This window comes from Corylus avellana, chromosome 1, assembly GCF_965113065.1.
Source record: "Corylus avellana chromosome 1, dhCorAvel1.hap1.2, whole genome shotgun sequence".
NCBI lineage: Eukaryota > Viridiplantae > Streptophyta > Magnoliopsida > Fagales > Betulaceae > Corylus > Corylus avellana.
Genome location: NC_142490.1, coordinates 8982770 through 9009938, shown reverse-complemented (window position 1 = coordinate 9009938; position 27169 = coordinate 8982770). Strand labels below are relative to the sequence as shown.

At 37.0% G+C, this 27169-nt stretch overlaps 2 protein-coding genes across 4 annotated transcripts; one reads left to right on the top strand and one right to left on the bottom strand.

Annotated features, from left to right (window-relative positions):
• Positions 1-1090: 1090 nt before the first annotated feature.
• Positions 1091-4042, top strand: CLV2 (Leucine-rich repeat (LRR) family protein). Of its 3 annotated transcripts, none has more exons than XM_059583358.2 (2): positions 1091-3620; positions 3768-4042. In XM_059583358.2, the coding sequence occupies exon 1, from the start codon at positions 1422-1424 to the stop codon at positions 3612-3614; it is 2193 nt and encodes a 730-aa protein (XP_059439341.1). In that variant the 5' UTR covers positions 1091-1421; the 3' UTR covers positions 3615-3620; positions 3768-4042. The 3 variants fall into 3 exon arrangements, with proteins under 3 accessions (XP_059439341.1, XP_088371314.1, XP_059439342.1); XM_088515188.1 differs by having other exon boundaries at positions 1091-3630; XM_059583359.2 differs by lacking the exon at positions 3768-4042 and having other exon boundaries at positions 1092-1238; positions 1419-3650.
• Positions 4043-7859: 3817 nt separating this feature from the next.
• On the bottom strand, positions 7860-19256 carry ABCI13 (non-intrinsic ABC protein 11). Its single transcript, XM_059582484.2, has 11 exons — positions 19211-19256; positions 18432-18799; positions 17623-17751; positions 12878-12973; positions 12665-12742; positions 12478-12539; positions 12294-12369; positions 11683-11790; positions 9084-9259; positions 8908-8992; positions 7860-8461 (listed from the first exon to the last, which is right to left on the bottom strand). Exons 2-11 carry the CDS (start codon positions 18633-18635, stop codon positions 8423-8425), a joined length of 1053 nt encoding a protein of 350 aa, XP_059438467.1. The 5' UTR covers positions 18636-18799; positions 19211-19256; the 3' UTR covers positions 7860-8422.
• Positions 19257-27169: the final 7913 nt, after the last annotated feature.

Below are 27169 nucleotides of genomic sequence, written 5' to 3'. Positions count from 1 at the left end.
ACGTGGCTGTAATGTTTAGAGAAAGAAAAAGAGTTTTTTTTTTTTTTTCCTCTTTCTCACTTTAGGTGAAAAAACATTACAGACAATAATAAAAGGAGAAACTAACGACTGTTAAGCATATTAAAAAAAATATATATATGTCTCTCACATGTTGGCGATTTATTAGTCTAGGTTGAATGAATTTCAATTTAATTTGGAGGAAATTTTTGTCTCTAAATTATGATTATATTTATGAAGGACATAAATTTCCTTCAAACCAGTTTGAAAGAAATATCCTCAAACTTATTTAAAATAGTGCCAAGTGTCTATAAATATTTAAAATGCACATTAAATTCTTAATGTCATTAATAGTACTTTAATAACTTAGACTAACGTTTTAAATGTTTACACTATTTTAAATGGGAAAATGTGGGCGGCAAAATGCATGACCCGTGATGGTTTTTTGGATCCCATGTTTGCAGAGGCGATGGCAGCTACTGTGACTGCCCATTTCTACAAGGAGTTAGGGATGAGACAGGTTCAAATGGAGGGGGATGCAAAAAATGTGGTTGATGCTATAAATTTATGGAGTCCTGATGAGAGTAGTCGAGGTCATCTTATAGCAGATATCCTCTTGGCACTTAGTTCTATCCCGATTTGGGAGATGGGATATGTTCGTAGAGAAGGGAATAATGTGGCACATGTTTTAGCTGCTGTTGCTTTGCACGAAAATGTTAATAGGATGTGGTTATATGACCCCCCTGGATTGTATATGTGATTCATTGCATTTAGAATATTTTTGCTATACGCTCTTTGATGTAATACAATGCGATAGCAACTTTTCTCAAAAAAAAAAAAAAAAAGGTTGAAGGATATTTCTCTCAGACGCGAAATTTATGTCCATTTATAAATGTTAAAAAATAAAAAAATAAATAAAAAAAGGTATCATTATCATCAATTTTTTATTGTAGGCCTCTGACGGAGCGTGACATTCAAGCGCCTGGAGAAGAAAGTCGTTTTGATACGATAAAGACATGGTCTGAAAAGAAGGCATCCCATGGGTCGCTTATTCGCTAATAGTGGGAAAAGTAAAAGGAATAGAAAACCACAGAGCTTCTTTTTTTTTTTTTTTTTTTTTTTTTGTTCACTTTATAAATTCCAAGCCCAAAGAATCTCACTTCTAATGGCAACGCAGGAATGAGAATGTCTGTTCCTCACTATCTCAGAGCACTTGTTGCAGTCTTGCTCCTTCCCTAGCTGTAAGTCTCTGTGTCTCTGTTCGTGTTTTCACATTCTTGTACGAGAATTCAGTTTCTTTGGTAGTGATTTATGTTTCTGCTTGTTCTTGCACCCAAACCCATGTTCCTGTCATAGGAGAAAATGGGTTTCATCTTTTCATCCCTGTAGTATCCCTAAATAACACATTTCACCTGTTTTAGCTCATGGAGATGAAATGGGTTTCGGCTTTTTCCCCCTGGAAAAGCCTTAGATTACGTGCACTGCTACTCCTGTTGTTGCTGCTGCTTTGCTCAAACCCTTGTCAGTGTGTTGATCTTCACCCAGGAGACAGAGCCTCGCTTCTAGCGTTCAAAACACGGGTCGACCGCCCTAACCAAAGCTTGTCAAGCTGGGTCGGGTCTAACTGCACCATCTGGACCGGGCTCACCTGTGAGAACCGGACCGGCCGGGTGGTTTCAATCAGCTTGACCAACATGAACCTGTCAGGCCAGCTTCACCCTAACTTGTGCTCACTTTCATTTCTTGAATACATGAATTTGTCCCACAACAACTTTAGCTGCCCAATCCCATCATGTTTTGGTAATTTAACTAGACTCAAAGCCCTTGATCTTAGTCACAATAGGTTTCTTGGTGTTGTGCCTGACAATCTCATGATGCTTAGGAATTTGAAAGAACTTGTTTTGAGTGGGAACCAAGATTTGGTAGGACTTGTTCCTTTGTGGCTTGGTAATTTCTCAACAAATTTGGAAAAAATCGACCTGAGTTTCAACTCTTTTAGAGGGGAAATTCCCGAGAGCTTGTTGTATTTGAAATCTTTAAAGCATTTGGATCTTGGGAACAATTATTTATCAGGTTATCTTCACGATTTCCGCCAATCTTTGATTGTGCTGAATCTTGGATCCAATCGGTTTTCGGGTACTTTGCCTTGTCTTTCTGCTTCTACTCAGTCCCTCAATATTTTGAATATAGCTAACAATTCCATCGTTGGAGGAATACCCACATGTATTGCTTCACTTCGAGCTTTGACACATCTGAACCTATCATCCAATCACTTAAACTATGAGATATCTCCTAGACTTGTGTTTTCGGAGAAGCTTCTTGTGTTGGATTTCAGTAACAATGATTTGTCGGGTCCTCTACCACGCAAGATTGCAGAGACGACTGAGAAATCAGGACTTGTTCTTCTTGACTTATCTCACAATCGCTTCTCGAGAGAAATTCCATTGAGGATAACGGAACTGAAAAGCTTGCAGGCATTGTTTCTTTCACACAATCTTCTTACTGGGGAAATTCCTGCAAGGATAGGAAATTTGACTTATCTCCAAGTGATTGATCTCTCACACAATCTTTTATCGGGTTCAATTCCTTTAAACATTGTTGGGTGCTTTCAGCTACTTGCATTGATACTCAATAATAACAATCTTTCTGGTGAAATTCATCCGGAGCTTGATGCGTTGGATAGCTTGAAGATACTAGATGTTAGCAACAACATGATTTCTGGTGAGATCCCACTAACTTTGGCAGGATGTAAATCTCTGGAGTTTGTAGATTTTAGCTCCAACAATCTCTCTGGAATCTTGAATGATGCGATAACCAGATGGTCAAACCTAAGGTTTCTCTCCTTGGCTCAGAACAAATTTAATGGAAATCTACCCAATTGGCTCTTTACCTTCGAAGCAATCCAGACAGTAGATTTCTCAGGCAACAAATTCTCTGGCTTCATAGCGGATGGTAACTTCAACATTAGTTTAAACTTTAACAATGGAGACATTGGTAGAGTGCCTAGAGAGCCAATATTTATAATGCCTAATGTGAACATCAAAGTTTCAGTGGTCATCTCTGACAGCAATGAATCAAGCTTCAATTACCATCTATATTCAAAAGTTGGAATTGATTTATCCAACAATTTGTTACATGGAGAGATTCCAGAGGGTCTATTTGGGCTACAGGGCCTGGAATACCTGAATTTGTCACACAATTTTCTTGATGGTCAAGTTCCAGGTTTAGAGAAGATGCGCAGCTTAAAGGCCTTGGATTTGTCGCATAATTCTTTATCAGGTCAGGTCCCAGGAAACATTTCCAGTCTTCAAGATCTGACCCTCTTGAACTTGTCTTATAATTGTTTCTCCGGATTTGTTCCCAAGAAACAAGGGTATTGGAGGTTTCAAGGTGCATTTGCTGGAAATCCCGACTTGTGCGTGGAGAACTCCAGTGGAAGGTGCGACTCCGCGAGCCTTCCAGCAGCCCCTGGGAAGACATTTCAGGATGCAATGGTGGAAGGGCCGATTTCTGTTTGGGTGTTCTGTCTAAGCTTTTTTGTTAGTTTCTACTTTGGTGTTGTTGGTCTCTTCTGTTCAGCTCGAACAAGAAATTACATTCTCCATACTAAAGTTTAATGCAATGTATGTGAGAGTGAGACCTTTTATCTTGTATATTCTTGTTGCTCTATTTTATTTGGTAACTTTACTTGTTATGATTGGATTTATCTTAAACAATCACTTCTCCATGTTAACTAATCTTGGTTCGATATCTCTGTATGTGTTGTGAAGGTTTAGAGGGCTTTTATTGACCACAGGACCACATTTTCTAGTAAGACTGCAAAACTGAGGACCATCTGGATGAGTGATCAATCGTTAGTTTGTAGTGGTAATATCTCTCTACCTTATCCCTTCCCTCCTCCCTAATATTGCCTGTTCTCTTTTCCCTGAAGAGGATGAAACTCTTAAGCACCCTAATATTGCCTGTTCTCTTTGCCTCTGGATACATTAGCCATGGGGAGCTTCTTTGGGTGTCCATCATTATTCAGCCCCCCCCCCCCCCCCCCCCCCCCCCAATGAAGCCCATCACTTCTAGATTTTTGCACCTGTTGCCTGTGACCTTATTTGGTTTACTTGCAAGAGAGTCATCCATAAAAACTTCAGCTTCACCTCTGATGCTATGTTTCTAGCTGGCCAGATCAAAAAGGTCTCACTGAAACACTTGTTTGCCTTAAACGTCGAGGTTTCTGGCCACTCTCCATACTCCTGGACTACTACTCCTGCGTTGGGGTTTTTAAACAACAGCCTCAATGCAGAGGCTGTTGTTTGCAATGACTCTGGAAGATTCATCCAACCTAGGACCCCCTTGTAATCCGAATATAGGGGAAGCTCTTGTTGCTGTAACGCCCCCAATAATTATGTATTTTGTAACTTCTTGAGGCCCTACAACTATGTCTCGACATTCACCAAATGCACCAGAGCTCTAAGCATAAACATCTATACATACGTATGTAGTTGTTTACACAGACAAAAATTTCCTTAAAACCTAGTTTAATAATTGCCAAGTGTCATCTCTCATATATATATATATATATATATATATATATATATTAAGAGTCATTTATTGCTAATGTCACTTAGGCTGAAGGAAATTTCTTCCAAACTAGTTTAAAGGAAATTTGTGTACATTTACATTATGTGTTCAAAATATACATCTCACTTGCGTATCAAAACCTATTATCATAATTACACAAGTCATAGTTACATAAACAAAGATATCTATGCCGTCCAACTAAACTTGCTCACCTCAGGACATTATTCCCAGTTGGGCCCCCCAAAATAATTGTGCAATCAAAATTTTGTAAGTGTCATGACTATTGTATGAATAATTATAGACGTCACGCTTGTGTTACTTTAAGAATGAGGGGTTTTTAAAATCACCATTGAATCAAAATTCAATAATAATAATCAATCATAAGGCCAATGATAATTTTAGAAGCCACATCACACAAGAGTGACTTCTAGCATTACTCCTACTGTCCATCATCCTTAACATTGTTTAAAAAATTAATTAATTAATTATTATTTTTTTTAAAAAAAAGGGAAGGGGTGGCTATTGGTTTGGTAGCTATCATCGGGGAAGGGGGTGGCTCGCAATAGGGTTGCACAAGCGATTATGGTTAGCGGTTACTGATTAAAACCGCTAACCACAACCACCTTGGTTTTTTAATAGCAGCAACTGCAACTGCCTAGGTGGTTAGCGGTTATTTTATAACTGGTAGTTAGCGGTTATTCAAACCAATAACCGGGGGTTTTATAACCGATTTTTTTATATGAGTTTTTGGACTTTCTAAATGTTTTAGACCATCACTGAGCCTATTTTTTGGACTTATTTTAAACGTTTTGGGCCAAAGTGTTCTAAAAAAGATGAAAAGAACACGCTATTTTTTGGGCTAGGCAATGTTTTTGAATAAGATTTCGTAGAAAACATCACATACCACATTATATTTCACATACATATAATGTGAAAATAACGCCGTTTTGGTGCGTCGATTTGGATGTTATATATATATATATAGGCGGTTAGCGGTTATTAACCGCATTTTCCTACCCCTAAAACCGCTAACTGCAACTGCCCTAGGCGGTTAGCGGTTAGTGGTTGGCGGGACAGTTATAACTGCCCCATTTGAACACCCCTAGCTCGCAAGCCATCCTCTTTCCTTTTTAAAAAAAATTAAATTTTTAGTTTTATATATTTATATTTTAAAATTAATAGTGACACATGTCATTTTATTGGTACTGACATAAAACATAATGGAATTCGTCAAATATTTCGACGAAATTTGATTGTAGAAACTAAATTGCTTTTTTTTTTTTTTCATACTTCAAAGACGTATAAGTTCGTTTTAATACCACAAAGAATTAATTGTAAATTAAATAAACTATTGAGAATGATTTTGCATTTTTTCCTTCAAAATTTTTGGTCTTTTCTACCTAAGAAAGCATAACCCTTTTCAAAGTCTACCTACCACAACTGTTTGGCTTATGTTAGGCGATCGATTCTAAATTTCCAAAAAGTTTTCATTTTCTATGAATGAAAACCAGAATGAATATTGCATTTCCTATTGGAATAATGCTCATTCTTCATCATGAGCATATGAAAAAAAAGATAAGCATTCGTAAAAAGCTTATAACTTTAAACAATCATAGGGTTAGCCTTTTGACTCGGACTTATAGCCTTTTTGATTAAGAGCTAAAAACAAGAAAAGTTGCCCTCGGCTTTTTTCTCTAAAGGGAACTGACTTCTTTGCTAGCTGGCAGCTTCTTTTGTTTTTTTGACAAATGATCTCACCAACTTTCTTGCGCATGCCTTATCTCTATAATTACTACTAACTAACAAATCTACTTTTGCTCTTTTGCTGAAAATTGAAATATAATAATAGAGAAGATCAACACAAGAATTGAAAGAATTAAACATAATATTTGAAGACTATTTTTAAAATAATATTTTTTTTCTTTGTCTACAAAGAATTTTGCTTTGTCTCCAAGTTATAGGATATTTTTGCTTTTTTCCTTTTTCTCCAATCATTTTGATTAGAGAGCACTCAATACCTAATCTATACAAGAGCATCTAGTATTTTTTTATTGGAAAAATTACACTTTACCCCCTCAAAGTTTGGAGCGATTTGTAATTCGACCTCCAAAGTTTCAATTTTGGCAATTCATCCCCCCAAAGTTTCAAATTTTTGCAATTCGACTAATATTATTTCAAAATTTCCATATTGCCCCTAATTTTTATTTTTTTATTTTTATTCTTTATAAAAAAAAAAAGGAACAAATTTAAGCTTGCAAAAATGGCCAGATGGCCTAGCCACCCTGATTTTTTTTTTTTTTTTTTATAATTTTTTATTAAAAAACAAAAAATTAGGAACAATATGAAAAATTTTGGATACAATTGATCAAATTGCAAAAAATTGAAACTTTGGGAGAATAGATTGCCAAAATTGAAACTTTGGAGGTCGAATTGCAAATCGCTCCAAACTTGGTGGGGCGGGGGGGTAAAATATAATTTTCCCTTTTTATTTTTTATTTTTTTTAATTCAATTTAGGAGTACCAATAAAATTTTTGTCTTTTTTTGGTGAATAAAATTTGATGAGGCTGCTAATAGTGCTCTAAATGGAGCTTTGTAGATAGATTGTATATGGTGTGGTGCTTGGACAAACTACTTAATGTAGACCTTTCCTTGATGGAAAATAAATCTGACATGTCCCCTCTGCAGTGTCTGCAAAGCCTTCCAGATCTCAGCCAAGGAGGGAGGAGCTCTTCCCTCCTCCTCACTCACCAATCCATACAACTCTTCTTCAACCTGTTTCCAAAATACAATCCGCCACAAAGAAAGTGCCCAAAATACCCTAACACCATCCGCCAACGGTTGAAGCTGCCACAAATTTCTTTTTACACCCAACCACCAAGGCAAATCAGCCCTCAACTAGCACAAACCCAACACAGAAACAGTCGGGAATGGAAAGAATAAAATAAAAATGGGTATATATATAAATATTTCAATGACCCAAATGACAAAATCTAGTGTCGTAGTCGTTGAAACTCAACTCTTCTCTCAGGCCAAACCCCAATGTCGTTGACTGGGATGAGAAGATGGGAGGAAGGGAGGGATTAAGATCAGGTGCAATACCCCTGCCGCCCTACTGGACGGGGTGGATCTTGCACCGAATCTCTATCCGGTAGGGAGGGAGTGCGGGAGATCTTTTCCTTTCCTACATTTTTTAAAATAAAATAAAAACATTTCACACCAAAACAAACACAACCTAAACAAAAACCTATTTCCCCACAGATAAAAAGAATTTGGGAATTTTGACATAAAACAGAATAGGCCTATCTGGTTTTTTCTAATCACACTCAGCAGCCAAATATTCTTAGTATTTAATAATGCCAGCAGCTAGTGACCAACAAAACCTTGAATCCAAGAGATAAGTGGAGTGAAACCTTTAGAATATCATCGCTTCTACAAATTTATGTTGAGGATGAATTCTGTCTCTTTTTTTAATGAATTTCTGTTTAGAATGAGTTTATCTTTCTGGCAATGGAGCCAAAAAGGTTCCAACAAAAAATAAAAATAAAAATTGAAGCAAAATTACCAAGAAATTGATGACAATGCAGATACCCTGCTGGCCCCCATTCAGCATGTGTGTCAAAAAACAGGCACTTCTGACTCAAGGTTGTAACAAAAGATGCAAGGGCACAACTTATCTGACAAGCCAAAAACTTCATTGATGAGCTCCAAGATTGCTTGTCAAGAAAGCCTACAGAAATGGTGGGCAGAGGCTAAATTTGCATGCTTCATCTGGCCTGTTTCTGCCTGGAAACTCTGCCCACGCCTAAGAATCAATGACTGTCTCGTCTAATATATACCACTACAGTATAAGTTCTAGTATTTTATTGGTCCATCCAAGCTCCCGGAAGCAAACTGAAAACACAATTAAAGAACCTGCTTATTAGAATAATCGTGAAGATCAAGAACTTCATAAAAGGAGAAATGAAAAATTCCAACTAAATACTATTGATTATCATGTTAATTGAGAGAGAGAGGGAGGGAGAGAGCTAATGAAAATGATAACCATATTGGGAAAGTCAACGGTCTTGTTGCTTTGGAACTAATGCAGTGGATAAACCAAGACATTTATTTTCTCAGGATATCCAAAGTTTCCCCACCTTTCTGTTCACTACTACTACAACCATTACCAAGCAAGACTGAGAATTTTTCTTTTTCTTTTTTTTTTTTCAGAAAAAAAAAAAAAAACTACTACCATCATCTCACTGATGCATAAAACTCAACATTGATACATGTGTGTGCGTGTGAGCATATATATCATCACTTTGATTAAATTTTAAACTAAGAGTTCTTGTCAGTACCTGTTGAACAATTGGATTTGTTGATGTTGTGAATTCATGAGTCATTCCTTGCCAGACAACCTTCCCCTCATAAAGAAACAGTAACCTACATATATCAAGTAACCTTTTGATTTAGCACTGCAAAATCACTTAGCAACGAACTTGACAAAAACTGAAGAGTTTGGACAGAGCATAACCTGTCGACAGCTCTACTGATAGTACTGTGTTGGTGAGTAACAACAACATAGGAAGCAATCTGTCCAGGCTGCCCCACTGCATCCTCACCTTTCATATGGACAGAGCGGATGAGATCTTCAACAACAGTAGATGCAATTGGATCAAGTCCAGCAGTTGGTTCATCATACAACAGCACCTGTTCAGGGGTACAAAGTATGTGAGGCGACTAGTCAATTCAACATTGAGGATACCCCTGCTATAAGGTGTTCATGTGCAGACACCGGACACATTTGCCCTAACCCTTAACACTGCCATATTAACACTCTTCCCCAGTATCATTGAAATAATCAAACATCAAACCACAATCAGTTCAACTGGAAAATTAATTCCTAATCATCAACCAGATATTCTCAGCATGCACTTGACACAACTTTTACTTCCCTTTCCAGAATTTTTTTTTTTATATTCAATAGCATAGATGAGAGGAAAAAAGTAGAAGAGAAACTATGCATAAAAAAAGGCACATATTCTAATTATTCCGGCATTTTGAAGCATCGAAAGGCAGTGCCGGTTACCTTGTAAATAGGTCAAAACAGGCCATGAAGAGAAGACTGGACAACTGGACAAAATAGCTCATCCAGTTGCGTTCAAACAAGCTATCAAACGAGTTTGGACAGAGTTGCTCGTTTGCAGTTGCCTTCGAACAAGCTTGCAAACAAGTCTTGCCCAATTTTGTAAAACCAACTTAATATGATGTTCTACTATGTTTAGAGTTTTATTTACTATAAATACATGTTATAGAGACTCAAGAACGTAGCTTTTGATGTTATTTTGATTGTTTATAAATGGAAACACTTGAAGAGTGATTTTTTATACCTTTTGCCTCAATTCATTGATAGAATTTTGGTTCGAGAAGAGTTCTAGTTCTTGTGTGTGTTGTTTTTGCGAACCCACTACGTCACGCTGCATCAAAACACCTAGGTTTGTTGCTCGGGGGGAGTATCAAGGTCGTGTCCGTAAGATAAAAATGGCTTTGTATTGTATCAAGAAGTCATCGAGAGCATGGTTTGGAAAATTCATTGACGTGGTGTTGGAATTTGGTCTCCAGATATGTTAGACAGATCATTCGGTATTTCACTTACATACTAGTGTAGGCTATAATCTCCTTGTGATATATGTAGATGATATTGTGATTACCGGAGATGATTCAGGAGGCATTGCTTGATTGAAACAATTTTTGGAGCAGAGGTTTCATACAAAGGATTTGGGAAAACTCCAATATTGTCTAGGGATTGAAGTTGCTAGTTCTTGGGTAGGTATCAATTTATCTCAGAGAAAGTATGTACTTATTTGTTAGAAGATATGGGTCTTCTGGTGCTCGACCTATTGAGATTCCAATGGATCCTAATAAAAAATTACTAAAGGATGAAGGGGAATTATTTGAAGATCTTGGCAGGTATCGCTGACTAGTTAGAAATTTGAATTATCTTATTATTACTAGGCCAGGCATCTCATGCAATTAGTGTTGTTAGTTAGTTCTTAGTGACTGCTCGGGTTTCACATTAGGAAGTTGTTACTCATATTATTTCGTATTTGAAGAGAGCTCCTAGTTTTGGGATATTGCATAAACCAAACACAACTTCTTAGGGTAGACAGTTTTACTGATACAAATTGGACAGATTCTCCCTCAGATAGATAGTCTAATACAAGATATTGCACATTCTTAAAAAAGAGATAGTAGTTGTGTGGTCTAGTGCCGAAGTAGAATACAGGGCAACAGCTCAAGCCAGTGAGTTGAAGTGGCTACAACATTTTCTCTAGGAGATTGGGTTCTTCAACTCCGATTCCTAACCCATTGTTTTGTGATGACCGGGCAGCTTTACATATTGCATCTAACCCAAGTTTTCATGAAAGGACCAAGCATATTGAGGTTGATTGTCATTTTATTCGAGATAAGATACTCAGTAGAGATATATCTACACCATTCATGAAAGTTTGGAGACCAGTTAGTTGACATGTTAACAAGATGGGTATATATCAAATATGCTCCAACTTGAAGGGGAGTGTTAGAAGAGTTTCTAAGGGTTAAAAGAATATCTTGGTGATAGGGATTTGTTATAGGGGTATTTTGGCCATTATATTGAATTTTAATATATATATTATATATATATAACCTCCTCTTTCCCATGCAAACCCTACAACAAAAGGAAAGCAGAAGCTTCAACCTTTTGGGACACAAGGCCTACATCTTTTGCCTTAAATTCAAGAAATGTACAAAACTCTATGAGCAGCCTATTATAAATAGGACTCTTGATAATCAAAATTTATAAGTAATACTATGTAGGTTGTAGGTAATATTGGTATCATGGTAGGTTCCAGATTCATATGCAGCGCTGCAGTCTAAATTTGTTAACTGTGTCAAGAAAGAACAGATAAAAGCATATACTACAAGCGAGAATGAAAATACTAAGGATATAATTCCAGCAATAAAAAATAAAACATAATAAAATGAAATTTTCAGAAAAATATTCTATCATCATCAACTACTCATGCAGGAAAGCCCCAGAAAAATAATGGTAGGAGAAAAATACAATGAGTCTATTCATTTCTTCAACATACCTCAGGTTCTATTGCTTCCTGTGTCGTATCAAAGATTATAGATCGAGCTAAAGCAACTCGCTTCTTCATTCCACCAGACAACTCAGAAGGTAACCGGTCCTCAACATCCTAAAAAACACTCAGATTTTGAATAAATTAAAAAAATAAAATTAAAAAATTTAGGATCTCTAAAGGCAGGGGAGGGGAGTGAAGAGGACTGGAGCTAGGCAAGCAGAGATAGTTGTTGGTGTAAACAGGTGAAGACATTTTTTAAGCATTTGCAAAATGCAATTTTCCACTGACTTACAAAATTGGGAATACTTTAAGGTGCATCAACATTGCCAATCTACAAATACAGTGGATAAGAAACTAGTACCAAATGGCTACAAGAATTAGATCGCCCAGGTTAGCACTTGAAATGACTTGAAATGATCAGATGATCCTAATTCATTAGGTCCCTAAATCTTCCCAACTGTTTTCAAATATATGAAATTTGTGGAAAACTCATTTGTTGAACATCTTTTCTATAAAGTACAAAAGGTCATTGCAGACCTAGTCCCACTCAATCAAGCCAAATATTTGAAGTTTGAAACACTACCAGGATCTGATATTCAGAGTGATTTGAAGCATACCTTTAAGCCAACAGCAGCCAAGGTTTCCGTCACAAGCTCCGAAATTTTATGCTCAGGCATGCTTGAGTTTTCATATCTAAGCAATTAACAGAAATTAATGATTTCTTGCTTTTAAAAAATACTATTAAATTAGAACTCGCACTATCTGCACAAGTCCTAAGGAGAAAAGGAAAATGACTCTTACAAAAGGAAACCAACATTTTCACGAACGGTCAAAGAATCAAAAAGTGCTGCACTCTGAAACACCTGTATGAAATATAGTAAATAAATTAAAATGGTCAACAACTTCAGAGGCCAAGATAACTAAAGTCATATACAGCTTAGAAGAAAACTTTTTCTTTTTTATGAGTAGCTTTAGAAGAAAACTCTACCAATCCAATACGAAGACCAGATATCTCCTCATCACTGATCAAACCAACCCTCTTTCTACCTCGTATGTAAACCTCTCCCTGCTTATTAAACAAAAGATAGTCAGCTGAGAGCACCCAATGAGTAACAGATTGAAAGTCTATCCAATCAAGCTTATTAAATCAGTTAAACCAATCAAGCAAGGTAAGAGCATATGAAAGACGTCAATTCTCTACCTTGTCTGGAGCAAGAAGTCCAGCAATAATTTTCAAAACTGTAGATTTCCCAGTGCCAGAAGGCCCAATGATTCCAACAGCTTCACCATGCCTAATCTTTACATGGCAACAAGGAAACCGATAGACAGAAATTAGTGCCACATAAACAAATAGAAAAAGCCTCGAGCCAAAAGAATTCAGCATACAACCCTTCCCCAGTTAGGAGGCATAGACACTTCAAAATAGACATTGTATCCCCATATTTGACACTTATCGATACCATATTTTTCACCAACTGAAGGTATGCATTGGATACATATATACAAATATGAAATTTAATTTTTACCACTGATAGAGGATTGATACACACAACATGGATATCACACGGATACATTTGGTGGGGAAAAATAAAACTTTTTAAAGGAAAAAAGGGGGGAGGGTTTAAACATAAAATATGTGGTCCAGTGCTTTAGAAAGTTAGGATCCTTAAAATTCCCGAATTTCTATTAATGTCAAACATGGATTATAGTTAATATTAAACATATTAATATTTACACATTTAATCGGTTAACATATTCCTATCGAATCATATCCTAGATTTTGAATAATTGACAGAAAGCCATGTCCATACCACATTGTACCCTTTACAAAACAATATTGAAAATACGTAACTTTTTTTTTTATAAGTAAATCAATTTTATTAAAAACGTAAGGCACCCCAAAGTGCACTGGGAGTATACAAAGGATCACCTAACTAGGATGAGAAAAACATACAAGGAACTCATCATCGCTAATCGACACCGGACAAACATACGCTACAGTCCAAAGATACAAAGTATGAAGACAAGAGGATAATATGTCCTCGGAGGACCTCTCCAAATCCTCAAAGCACCTATTATTTCTCCCTCTCTCCATAAACACCAAAAAAAGCAAGTAGGCACTATCTTCCAGACCGCAGCACTCCCCCCCCCCCTTCCCTTCCCGAGGACCACCAACATGCTAGCAACTCGACAACCCTCCTAGGCATCACCCAAGACAACCAAAGCGGCCAAAGAAAGTACTCCACAAAACAGAAGCTACCTCACAATGAAGAAGAAGATGATCCACTGTCTCCTCACTCTTCTTACACATACAACATCTGTTCATCACAATCACATGTCGCTTCCCGAGGTTATCTAAGCTCAGAATTTTGCCCAAAGCCGCTGACCATGCAAAGAAAGCCGCCCTTGGAGGAGCTTGTGTCCGCCACACACTCTTCCAGGGAAATCTCCTCCCTTCCAGGGAAATCTCCTCCCTTCCGTACTCACCAAGGAGATAAAGAGTAACTTGACCTTGAACAGGCCTCTTTTTGAGGAGCTCCACCATAATCTATCTTCAAGCCCTCGTCTCACTCTGGCTGCATGCAATACCTCTGGAAGAAAGAAGCAAAGACATCCACCTCCCAATCATGAGCCTCTCGAGAAAAACTCACATTCCACTGATTGGAACCACCCAGCACCTCCAAATTATCTGCAACTGACGCATCCTTCGCACAAGCAATACTAAATAAAATCGGGAAAGCTGTCTTGAGAGCCGTATCTCCACACCACCAATCATGCCAAAAGCTAACCCTAGTCCCATTCCCCACCACAAATCTAGTAAAGCCTTTAAAAGTAACCCACCCTTTCCAAATATTCTTCCACAACCCCACCCCATACGCTCCTCCAGGCTCAAGAGAACACCCTCCCCATAAACTTCCAAACTTCAAATCTACCACAACTCTCCACCAAGCCTCTCTCTCCGACCCATAACGCCACAACCATTTCCCTAGAAGAGCGCGATTGAACACCAATAAATTTCTAATACCCAACCCTCCCTCCTTGATCGGAGTGCAAACCTTCGACTACTTCACCAAATGGTACTTGAACTCTTCACTTATACCTCCCCATAAAAAATTGCGCTGTAGCTTCTCAATGCTCTTAGCAACACTCACCGGTATAGGGAATAAAGACAAGTAATAAGTGGGCAAATTAGCAAGAGTGTTGTTGATAAGGGTGACCCTTCCCCCCTTCGACAAATACGACATTTTCCAACTGGCCAACTGATGTTCTATTTTCTCTATAACACCATCCCAAATATGCTTAGCCTTAAAAGAAGCTCTCAACGGAAGACCAAGGTACTTCACTGGCAAAGTGGCAACCCCACACCCTAAAATACTGGCTAACGAATCCACTTGCTCCACATTCCCCACAGGAATTAACATCGACTTAGCCAAATTAACCTTCAAATCAGAGGCAGCTTTGAACAGCAAAAAAAACTCCGCAAAGAGCATAACTGGGTGGGCATAGAATTGCAAAAAATCAGGGTATCATGGGCAAAAAGAAGATGAGAGACGGTAGTATTACCGACCTTGAAGCCTTCTATCAACCCCCCATGAATAGCCGCATAAATCATCCTACTCAAAGCCTCCATCACAAAAACAAACAACAGCGGAGAGAGGGGGTCCCCATGTCGTAATCCTTTGGAATTGCTAAAAAAACCTTTAGGAGAACCATTTACCAAAATTGATAACCGCACCGAGGAAATACAATGTTGTATCCAAGAACACCAAACCCCTCCAAAACCACACCTCCTTAGCAAGTACATCAAGAAGCCCTAGTTCACATGATCATAAGCTTTTTCCAAATCCATTTTGCAAATAACCCTGGGCTCTCCAGATCTCAGCCTACTATCAAAGCATTTATTAGAAATCAAGATGGGATCTAGAATCTGCCTACCTTTGATAAAAGCATTGTGTCTTGGAAATAATCTTGTCCAATACTACCTTCAATCTATTTGCTAAAACCTTGGCTATGATTTTATAGATACCTCCCACAAGGCTAATCGGGCAGAAGTCTTTGAGATTGATGGCACCGGGAATCTTCGGAATAAGCGAAATGAATGTAGCATTGAGGCTCTTCTCAAACATCCCTTTGGCATGAAATGCACTAAACAGAAGATATAATATCCTCCCTCACAACATCCCAACATGTTTGGAAGAAGGCCATAGAATACCCATCAGGGCCCAACGCCTTATTGCCATTCATCTTAGACACAACCTTTTTAACCTCTTCCTCTTCAAAATCTCTCTCCAACCAGCTGGCCTCAACCTCCAAAATGGTATCAAAAGAAATACCATCTACCATAGGCCTCCAACTGCATTGCTCAGAAAATAGCTTTTTGATAGAACTCGACAATGTGCTCACTAATCTCGTCCTGATTTGAAGAAGGACTATCCCCAATCAAAAGGGTATCTATAGAGTTATATCTTCTGTTAGAGTTGGCTATAGAGTGAAAGAATTTAGTGTACTTGTCACCTGAAAATAAGTAACTTATCCACATCTATAACATAAACCAACATAAATTCAAAGTAAACCTCCTCAACTTTGAAACCCTTTAATGATCAAATTCATTGAATTCAGTCATTAAAGCAATTGACATGGTCGTAAGGAAATGGAGTGACTGATCAAAGAAATAACTATAATACAGCAGCACATTGCAAGTATGCAAGAGATCTCCTCCCAACCAAAATTGCCCAGTATTGATCCCCAAAAGCACCAAGACTATAAGATTCCAGAATTTTTAGTATGCTCTTAGTCAATTGGAATGAGAGAAAATAGTAAGTTATCTCAACATAGGCCGTACTCCTAACGCATATTCCAAACTAAAATTTGGACCAAGTGTATCTACATAGCCTGGGTACAGAGCCAAATCAAAAATTATGTGACAAAAGGACCATAGCCAGTGAAGACTAATATTTTTCATAACTATGAAAGTTAGACTCAAGATTCATGTTATAAATCTTTGTTCTCAAAAATGCAACTAACAACCCATCAATGTACCTTACCCACAAAAGATTCATAAGACAAGTGGACTACAACTCCTGACCCTAATCCTAAAGCAGTACTCATACTACCTATGGATCCCTGATGGGACAATGCTACAGCAGTCCAAGTTGGACAACTTTTTAAAGTATACAAACTAGAGCTGCAAGCCTGCAAGAACTGCATTCCAGGAATCTAGGGGTCGATCCAACAGTCTACTTACCTATGCAAAAGCCAGGGCTTCATGATCAAAATTGAGGCCAGTGTTCCCGGCTCAACCATATCCATTTGGAAGGAATGAAATCACAAGTTCAATTATTCATGCATAATACAATGTTAAGTGTAGGGGCATTGATAGTGAGCTAGCAAAAATATATCAGCAACAAATAATTCCTAGTAAAAATAGTATCTTTATCAGAAGCTCTTTTCTACTGATCTCTCTACAACATCCTTCGGATGACCTGTAACGATTGTAAATGAGCATCTATTATATGCAACAGATTTCTAGCTCCAAAAGACACATAACTTCAGATAGTCAATCAGTGAGCAATTCAAACACAAGAATAATCATGAAAAATTAAGCCTATAATAAAAATCTGCATGTCACTGGGTGAGTCTATTTGTCACCTTCAACGTAACAACTTTTTGGTGATCAATATATATATATATATATATATATATATATGCGCACACTTCTCAATGTAAAAAATCCATGAGCTATGCAATGATGTTCCTCATAGACGAAATGAATGTTTAATTTGGAATGTGTTATATATGTTCCAAATCTCTTAACTCATAAAGTCAGGAGGAAGGCCCCAACATCAACTTCATGCAGTTTGATCTATATTATTGGAAATGAGCTGAATGGATGCAATCTGAAGATAGATAATATGAAATTGAATTAAAAAAAAAAAAAAAATTCACCTTGAAGCTCACACCTCTCAATATCTGCTTCTCGCCAAATGACTTATAGACATCTTTACACTCAATGAGAACATCAGAATCATCCTCAGGCTCCCGTACAGAGCTTAAACTCTCTGATTTAAATGAATCCTAGTAAGATCATCCTTGTCAGCCACCATAAAAAGAAAATTAAAATTAAAAGTCCAACTTAAATTTAAAAAGGAAAAAATAAAAAACTAGAAACATGCGAAGTGAATCCGTGCATTCATACACATTTACAAATCATGAATCCAACTAACAAAGAAATGAAGCAAATATGTTAATCAAAACAAAAATTCATGAACAAAATGTGAAAATTCAATATCACTTGAATGCTAAATAGAGGAAGTAAAATAAAGACAAATGAATTTGATTATAATACAAAATATAAGATGTAATGTAACTAGATTTAACTGCAGCAAAAGTTATAAAACACAACGTAGAATCTATCAGTTAAATCTAAATCCAATAAGACGAGTTGCTCGTGAATTTGACCAAAGCTTAATAAACTGGTTATCATCCATAACATAGAAAATCACGAGAGAATGGACAAGCAATAGATATCAGTGTCAGCTACAACATATAAATTTTACACAGATAATAGCACAAATTACATCTCCAAAAAGACGGTATGATGATGTAAATGAAACCAAATTTGACTGTTAGCATTTGAAATTAAACAATAGAACAAATTGTTTTTGCATATGAGCCAATCTGAAGGAACTACCAAATAATCATTAAAAAATCCAACACAAACAACAATGTTGAGAGTTTCAAATGCAGATAATTACATTGAATTTGGTAGCAGAGGATTCATCTCTTCTCAAGTCCCGTGGAGGCGCCATGCAAGCGCAAACAACCTTTCTCTGCTCCTTCATATGCTTAAAACAACTCGAAGTGATCCTCCCCCCACCAGACACTGCATTTCTAGCGGACCGAGAAGCGCCATTTGATAGAGTCAGAGGAAACAAAGCCGAACCCAACAATGAAGCCATCCTTTTCCGAACTGATCGGGTTCTAAATATCGCGAAATCGCAAATTTTTGAAGCAGACCCAGATCGAAATTCCAGCCAAAAACACCTTCGGAAGAAAACTTAGGCTCCGCGAAGCGGAAATTTAGAGTTTGAAGCAGACCCAGATCGATTACTGGCCGAAAACCCTAATAGAAAACAAAAAAACCAATTGAATCTCAACATTCGAAATGGGTTTTCACCGACGAGGGACACAAAGGCTGTCTAGATGGAAGAAATTGACAGGAATGCGATGCAGTCCCGAGACGCTTTTAAAGGAGAAGAAACCGTGTTCCTCCCTCTGTTTCTTAAGAAAAGAATCAAAGAAAAAATGATGATTACGAAACTAAAAATTTTGTTTTTTAATTATTTTTTTTTAAATTCTTCCAACATGGTTAGGTAGAAATAATTTTGTTATTATATTCTATTTAGTCATAAATCATTTCCTTTTATCTATTTTTTCCTCTGCAAATTTCCAGGCTAAACGAAGAAATTTCCAAGAAGAGAAGTTGAAAAAAGGTATAGAATGATAAGAAAAACAAAGGGCTAAGATATCTGACTCGAGAATTTTCAAAGAGAGAACGCGTGCCGGTGCTTCAGCTTGTTTCTTTACTTTTTGCTTTTCTTTTGAAACACAATGCACACCGAAGGAATGTGACTAGGAGGATCTTCTTATCCCAACCTCTAGTTTAGTTTGAGCAAAAAAAACGTGTCCAAAAGGATTATTAAAATATTATTATAAGACTATTATTGTTGTTTCGATGTAAATTGTTTTTTGAAATTTTTATTTTTTAGTGTTTAGAACCTTTGAAAATTGGAATCAAACCGAAAATATTTTTGGTTAATTAGAAAAAAAAAATTTAATTTCCGTAAAATGGTTTCCTTTTTTTAAAATCATAAACAATTTTTCGAGTTTAAGCTTTTTCTTCTCATATTCATTCTTTCTTGCATTTCATTCTCAACTGCCACCAAAGTTCGCATTTCATTCTCAGTCGGAAATTTTTCGTACGAGCCAAAAACAATAAAAAATGTTTTAGCATAAATCATTTTCTTAAAGCTGAAAATATTTTCCAACAGAAAACATTTGAGAATAGTGTTTTAAGGTGTTTAAGAAAGAATATAAGAAATACCATTGATTTTGGGCTTAAAATACACTTTGAGAAGCTATTGGCATAACTAGGATAAGCCCACTCAACCCTAGGCTCGAGCGCACCTGTGCTCGAGCGCCTTCTTGCCTAAGCTCGAGCGCACATGCACTCGAGCACATCTCCCTTGAGCTCGAGCACACTCGGCCTTCCAAAACACGGCAGAAGCCCAATTTCACCTTGGACAAGGTTTTCAGCCTCCTAGTCCAACTAGGAGACTGTCTACATTTTTCCTAGGACTTCCAAGGCTCGTAGGTTTTATTCCACCTCCTATAAATAGACCTCTAAGCCTTGAAGAGAGGTGTGCTTAATTTTAGATATAAAACATCTTCTTGGAGGCTTAGAGAGTTGAAAAGAAGAGGAACATGGCACAAGGCTATCCTAGCACCTGAATGAGCAACTAATTCTATAATAGGGCGTTGATGTAGCCATTTCCAAGTAACAATAGTTTAATTGCATTTTAATTTGAGTTTTTTTTTTATATGCATGATAGTTGTACTGTGAGAATTGATCTTAATGCTTATATTTAATCATTATGAAATTTTTCTCTTGTCTTAAAAAGCCTTTTATATTGCTTGAACTCAATCTTTCATATTTTCTGTAATTATATGAATGATTTTAACTTACACATGATCAATAGGATTTGATAGGCCTTGCCTAGGGAAGCCGGATTGTACTACACCCTAGTTTAGTGTAATTTAGGTAAACAATTCGTACTAACCGAAGATGGGTTATGCTTATCATTTGATTATATGTAGCCTATTAAGAAATTAGATAATCCATACTTAGGAAAGATGGATCATATCTTAATGGTTAGGTGGACGGTTTGTACTAACCAAAGATGGATTATACTTATTTCTTAATGATGATATTTTCTTGATTACTCGAGTGAGATGAGCCATATATCATGTATAGTATGAATTTTTTTTATTAATTTATGATTGACCATTGTTATATGGTTAGTGGTGAAATCAACCACATATTCTCTCTCATCACTAGTATCTTTACTTTTATGCATTTACTTTTACAAAACAAAAACAATCAACAAACTTTTTTTAATTAAGTTATATTTGATCTTAAAAAACTTGATAATGACACCAGTGCAGTCCTTGAGGTTTGACACCCTCTATATAACCCTGTCCTACAAGAATTCGTCCTATTGCAAGTGGTAATTTTATTATTAATTATTTTTGCACAAAAAAAAAAAAAAAAAAACACATCAATTTTTAGTCCCCGTCAACGACGCCAAAAATTAATGTAGTCTTTTTGTGTGCAAAAGTAATCAATAATAAAATTAACACTCGCAATAGGATGAATCCTTATAGGACAGGCCTCCAAAAAGATATTTTTCATCTAAAACTAAGCACACCTCTCTTTAAAGCTTAGAGGCCTATTTATAAGGAGTAGAATAAACCCTTTGAGCCCTGGAAGTCCTAGAAAAATCGAAAACAGCCTCCTAGTTGGACTAAGACTGAAAATCTTGTCCAAGGTGGAATTGGGCTTCTAGCGCGTTCTGGAAGGCCGAGTGCACTCGAGCCTAGGGTTGAGTGGGCTTGATCCCAATTCTGTCAATAGATTCTCAAAGTGCGTTTTAAGCCCAAAATCAATAGTATTTCTTGTATTCTTCCTTAAACACCTGGTAATACTGAAACAACACAAAAACAAATAAATAACAATGCTAAGGAATTAACATATGTAAATTAAGGAGCTTAAATATCTAACATTCGACTCTTATCAGTGGAGATCCAAGAGTGCGTGTTCCTTACCATGTGGGCTAATGTTTGGACCTGGCAGGTGATTTAGGCATGAAACCCTAATTGTGTTTGGATATGCCTTTAACATGTTAAGACGTTGTCGTGCAGAACATACTTGATTTTGTCTTTAAAAGACTAATTTTGTCTTGTCTTCCACATCATTCTCTTGGAATTTGGATCAAACAATAGTACTACTTCAGGTTCAATTCATCAATAAAGTCTACGAGTGGGTCAATAAGGAGTCCATAAGAAGTCTAACCAATGAGAAGCTAGAGCCTATGATGTGGTCTTTTTGTGTACAAAAATACCAATAATAAAATAACTACTAACAATAGAATGAATCCTTGTAGAATATGGCTATATTGAGGGTATTGTACTTCAAGAACTGTACTGCGTTGTTATTAAGCTTGTCAAGATCAAATATAACTTAATTAAAAGAAATTTGTTTGATTGTTTTTGTTTTATAAAAATAAATGCATAAGAGTAAAGATAGATAGTAATGACTAATGAGAGAAAGAATAAGGGGTTAATTTCACCACTAATCGTATAACAATGGTCGATCATAAATTAATAAGGAAAATTCATACTATGCATGGTATATGGCTTGTCTCACTCGAGTAGTCAAGAAAATACCATCGTTAAGAAATAAGTATGATCTATCATTGGTTGGCACAGACCGTCCACCTAATTACTAAGATGCGGTACAATCCATCTTCCTTAAGTATGTATTATCTAATTCCTTAATATGCTACACACAATCGAGTGATAAACATAACTCATCTTCGGTTTGTACGAATTGTTTACCTAAATTACACTAAACTAGAGTGAAGTACAATCCGTCTTCCTTAGGCATGCCTTATCAAATCCTGTTGATCATATGTCAATTAAAACCGTTGTACAAGAATCATTCATATAATCACAGAAAATATGAAGGATTGAGTTCAATGAACATAAAGAACTTTCTAAAACAAGAGAATAATTTAATAATGATTGAATATAAACATTAAGATCAATTCTCATAGTTATACAACCATCATGCATATAGAAAAACCCAAATTAAAATACAATTAAATCATTATTACTTGAAAATGACTATATCAACGCCCTATTACTGAATTAGTTGCTCATCTTGGTGTTGGGATGGCCTCTTGTCATGTTCCTCTTCTTTTCAACTCTCCAAGCCTCCAAGAAGATATTTTCTATCTAAAACTACGCACACATCTCTTCAAGGCTTAGAAGCCTATTTATAGGGTGTAAAACAAACCCTAGAAGCCCTAGGAATCTCGGAAAAACCATACTTAAGTCTCCTAATCAAATTAGGAAGCAATCCTAATACAAATCGGAATAAGATTCGTCTAAATTTGCATCCTTATATTGTGGGACGATTTTGACATAGCAAACGCTTGAATTAGGAAAATCTTATTTCACAATGATTTATAGTATTTTGAGTTAGCTTTCCAATGCTACTGGTTTCACCACAATCCGATTTTAACTCAAATTAGAGAAATTTCAATTGAATTATTTCCTTGATTTGATTAAACTTAACCACATCGTATAGGTCCTCTATTATGATTGGTTAAGCTTAACGACATCTTCTAAATCTTTTCAAAGTGTGCTTTAAGCTCAAAATCAATGAAATTTCTTGTATCTTTATTTTAAACTTGAAAACAATAAAATAACACAAAATAAAAAAAATACAATGCTAAGGAATTAACATATGCGAGTTAATGGGCTTAAATGTACAACATTCAGCGCTTATCAGCTTATTTAGGAGGTAAGGAAGTGAGTGAAGAGCTTGTCTACACAAGGAGTCTTAGCGTTACATGTTGTAAGTGTCTATATCCTTGTAATTATTATTCGTAATGAATTCATGTGTTTGGCTGTCCCAAAAAGATTTTTTCTTGATTTGTCAAAATTTTCCTCTTTGTCAACAAAATTCATGTTGTTGGTGTGTTGAATGATTTGTATTTGTATGGTTTGACGCTTGTGTGATTACAATAAATTTCATTTGATATTATAATTTGTTGTAATTATTTATTCCGTGTAGGGGTCAGAATTTGCTTTTCACTGTAATGGTTTGAGTACCAACGAACAGGAGCAATGAGGATTATGTTAATTCATAATGGGGCAATGACAAAAAAATGGTTTTTATTTCTCTAAAAGTGGTTCAAACAAATTAGTTTCACCCATTTAGAGTTGTTTTTTTTTGTTTTTTTTTTTTTTTATGAGAAAATGTGACTTGCTGATGTGGCATTGATATTTGACTGTTGACATAGATGCTTGCATGTCAAATGAGACACACATTGCATATGGCAACCCATTAACTTCATCGGTAAAGTGACAGATGAATCTATTTGAAATTTAGGCAAAATATAATGACTTTATTTTTAAAATTGAAAACTTAAGGAGTAAATTTAAATCAAGGGTTAAATACCCTTTTGGTATCTAGGTTTTAACGCCATTATTTTTCTCACTTTTTTTTTTTTTTTTTTTGAATAAAATCTGATCTCATTCAAAAATTCTGAAAATAGTACAAAACATCTAGAGTCAAAACTCTAAATATCAAGAGCATGAGGCTCTAAAACTCCAAGAGACGATTGCTCTAAGAGAACAATATGTTGAACAATATCAGGGACTTCTTCCATCCAGATTCTAGAAACCCCTGTAATCCCTGCTGCCCGCGCCAAGCCATGAGCTGCTTCATTTGCTTTTCTTTTAACATGCTCCGCCCTCCAGCTCCTAAATCCCGCCATTATAACATGGATATCTTCAATCACTTGACCGAATTTGCACCAATGATCTCTCCCAACAATAGCTTGGATCACTGTTTTTGAATCCCCTTCCAATATAATATTTTGGAAGCCTAGATCTCTACCAAATTCCAATGCACACCTGGCTCCCATCGCTTCTGCTACGGTAGGGTCTGGACTGCCCTCTAGACACAGGCAAGATGCTGCACATACATTCCCCATATAATCCCTGATTATGATACCAACTCCCACCCCCCTCACATCCGATTTCACAGCCACATCCCAATTACATTTGTACGTGTCCATAGAAGGAGCTTTCCACCTCACATATGCTTTAGACGCGGGAGCTGGACTCATATCTGTTTCCTCTTGTTGCACCGAAGTCTGTTCCCACATCTTCCACAATTGCATTGCTCCCTTAGCCAGCGCACTAGGATGTTGAAATTGCTCACCGTGAACAACTGCATTTCTTCTCTTCCAAATCTCACGGGTTGTCATCGCAAAAATGCCCATCACCTCCGAGTTGCACCTGCGAAGGAAAAAATCAAATATTCCCAGGAAATTCTCCTCCAAGCAGACACTTTTCTGTAAAATTCGTTCACTGACACTCCATACGTCTTGAGCTGCTGGACAATGCCACAAGACATGTGCAGTACTTTCAATGGCTTTACTACAGAAAATGCAATTTGCTTCCTTCAAAACCCCCTTATTTTTTAGATTTTCTTTTGTAGGGAGAATATTATTACACGCCCTCCACATGAACACCTTTATGGCATTGGGTACTCTCAGCTCCCATATTTGTTTCTAGACATCTTGGAAGCCCGACCTTGTAGAGCATTCACCTCTATTTCCGGCATTTCTCTCCAACTCCAGGTAATAAGCACTTCTGACCGAGAATTCACCAGTGCTTGTGAAATTCCAGATCAGTCTGTCTTGTCTACTATATCTGCTTACCGGGAGTCCACCAATCAGGTTTGCTTCTGCATCCCAAAAAATTTCTCGGATAAGGGGCATATTCCACTGTGAAGATGTTGTTTCAATTAACTCACAGACCTTTGCTCTTGGAGATAGCTTTCAACAAGGTGACTGAACAGTGAAAGAAGATGGATTTGGAATCCATTTATCTCCCCAGATTGAAATATTTTTTCCATCTCCGACTCGCCAAATTAGACCTGCAAATAGTAATTCTCTACCTGCAAGAATACTTTTCCAAGCTAGTGAAGGTCGACTCCCCACTTTTGCCTCCCGCAAATTGCCTGATGGAAAATATTTGGCCTTAATAATTTTTGAAGGCAAACTGTCGGGCTGTTGTAGTAACCTCCAACTTTGTTTTGCTAGGAGAGCTTTGTTGAAAGCATGAAGATCCCGAAAACCCAATCCCCCTTGAGTTTTTGCACGTCCCATTTTTTCCCAACTCATCCAGTGTATTTTCTTCTCATTCTCTTTTTGCCCCCACCAGAATTTTTGCATAAGGCCATTTATTTCATTACAAAGTGTTTTGGGGAGTAAAAAAATACTCATGCTATACGTGGGGATAGCTTGAATCACTGCTTTTAAGAGTATCACTTTTCCAGCTAGTGAGGGTAATTTTGCCTTCCAATCTGTCACCTTTGCCCTTACTCTTTCTGTTAAATTCTGGAATTCTCTAACTAGAGACTTACCGACTAGAGCTGGGAGCCCCAGGTATTTGTCATACCTTTGTGTAGCAGGAACTCCGGATAAGCGAAGAATGAGATCTTTCACCTCTCGCCTGGTATTCCGGCTGAAAAAAATGGATGTTTTATCCCTATTCAGCCGTTGGCCAGATGCTTGTTCATACCTCTCCAAAATCATTGACAACCGCTGCCAATCTTGTGCCGTGGCCTTACAAAACAAAAGGCTATCATCCGCAAAAAATAAATGGTTGAGCCGCGGGCCCCTTGGTGAGGTTGGGACTCCTCGGAGACTTCCAGAAAATTCAGCCTTTAAGAGTTGGGAGCTCAATGCCTCAGCACATAAAATAAACAAATACGGTGAGAGTGGGTCCCCTTGACGGATCCCCCTAGTTGGTTGAATGCTCCCTTCCGGAATTCCATTAATAATAACGGAATATCTCACTGTGGATATACACTTCATTATTAGTCCAATCCATCTAGCTCCAAACCCCATTTTTTCCATAACCGCCTCCAAAAACTGCCACTCCAGCCGGTCATAAGCCTTACTCATATCCAATTTTAAGGCCATGTATCCCACTTTGCCCCACATCCGTGAATGCATGGAGTGCAAAGTTTCATAAGCTGCCAGCACGTTATTCGAGATTAGTCTTCCCGGGATAAACGCACTTTGGTTTTGGGAAATAATTTCAGGCAAGATTACCTTCAATCTGTTTGCCAAAGTCTTTGAGACAATTTTATACAAAACGTTACAAAGACTAATAGGCCGAAAATCTGAGACCTTTGAAGGATTAGGTTTTTTTGGTATCAATGCAATATGGGTAAAATTCACTTCAGCATTAAGGTTACTTGAAGTAAAATTTTTTTTAACAACATTGCATACCTCCTCTCCAATGGTGGTCCAATTGTCATGATAGAAACACACTGGCAGACCATCCGGGCCCGGCACTTTTTGGGCTCCCATTTGGGAAATAGCACAAGTGATTTCATCCACCGATAGTTCTCTGATCAGCTGCTCGTTCATGCTAGGTGTAACTTTTTTCTCCATCCCATTTAAACACTCCCCAATTCCACATGGCTTGGATGTTGAAAAAATATTATGGAAATAATCAATAAACGCCTTTGAAATTTCATCAGAATTTGTACATACAACTCCATCTTCATTTTCCACACGTACAATACGATTTGCTTGGCGTCTTTGTTTTACACTAGCATGAA

What these genes read in the sequence shown, in the direction of transcription:
- CLV2 (XM_059583358.2), top strand. Translation starts at nt 1,422, where the DNA reads ATGGAGATGAAATGGGTTTCGGCTTTTTCCCCCTGGAAAAGCCTTAGA.
- ABCI13 (XM_059582484.2), bottom strand. Translation starts at nt 18,635, where the DNA reads ATGGCTTCATTGTTGGGTTCGGCTTTGTTTCCTCTGACTCTATCAAAT. An exon ending in CTGGTCTTCGTATTGGATTG is followed by an intron (nt 12,540 to 12,664) that starts GTAGAGTTTTCT and finishes TATTTCATACAG; the next exon opens with GTGTTTCAGAGTGCAGCACT. An exon ending in CAAATCCAATTGTTCAACAG is followed by an intron (nt 8,462 to 8,907) that starts GTACTGACAAGA and finishes TTGTGTTTTCAG; the next exon opens with TTTGCTTCCGGGAGCTTGGA.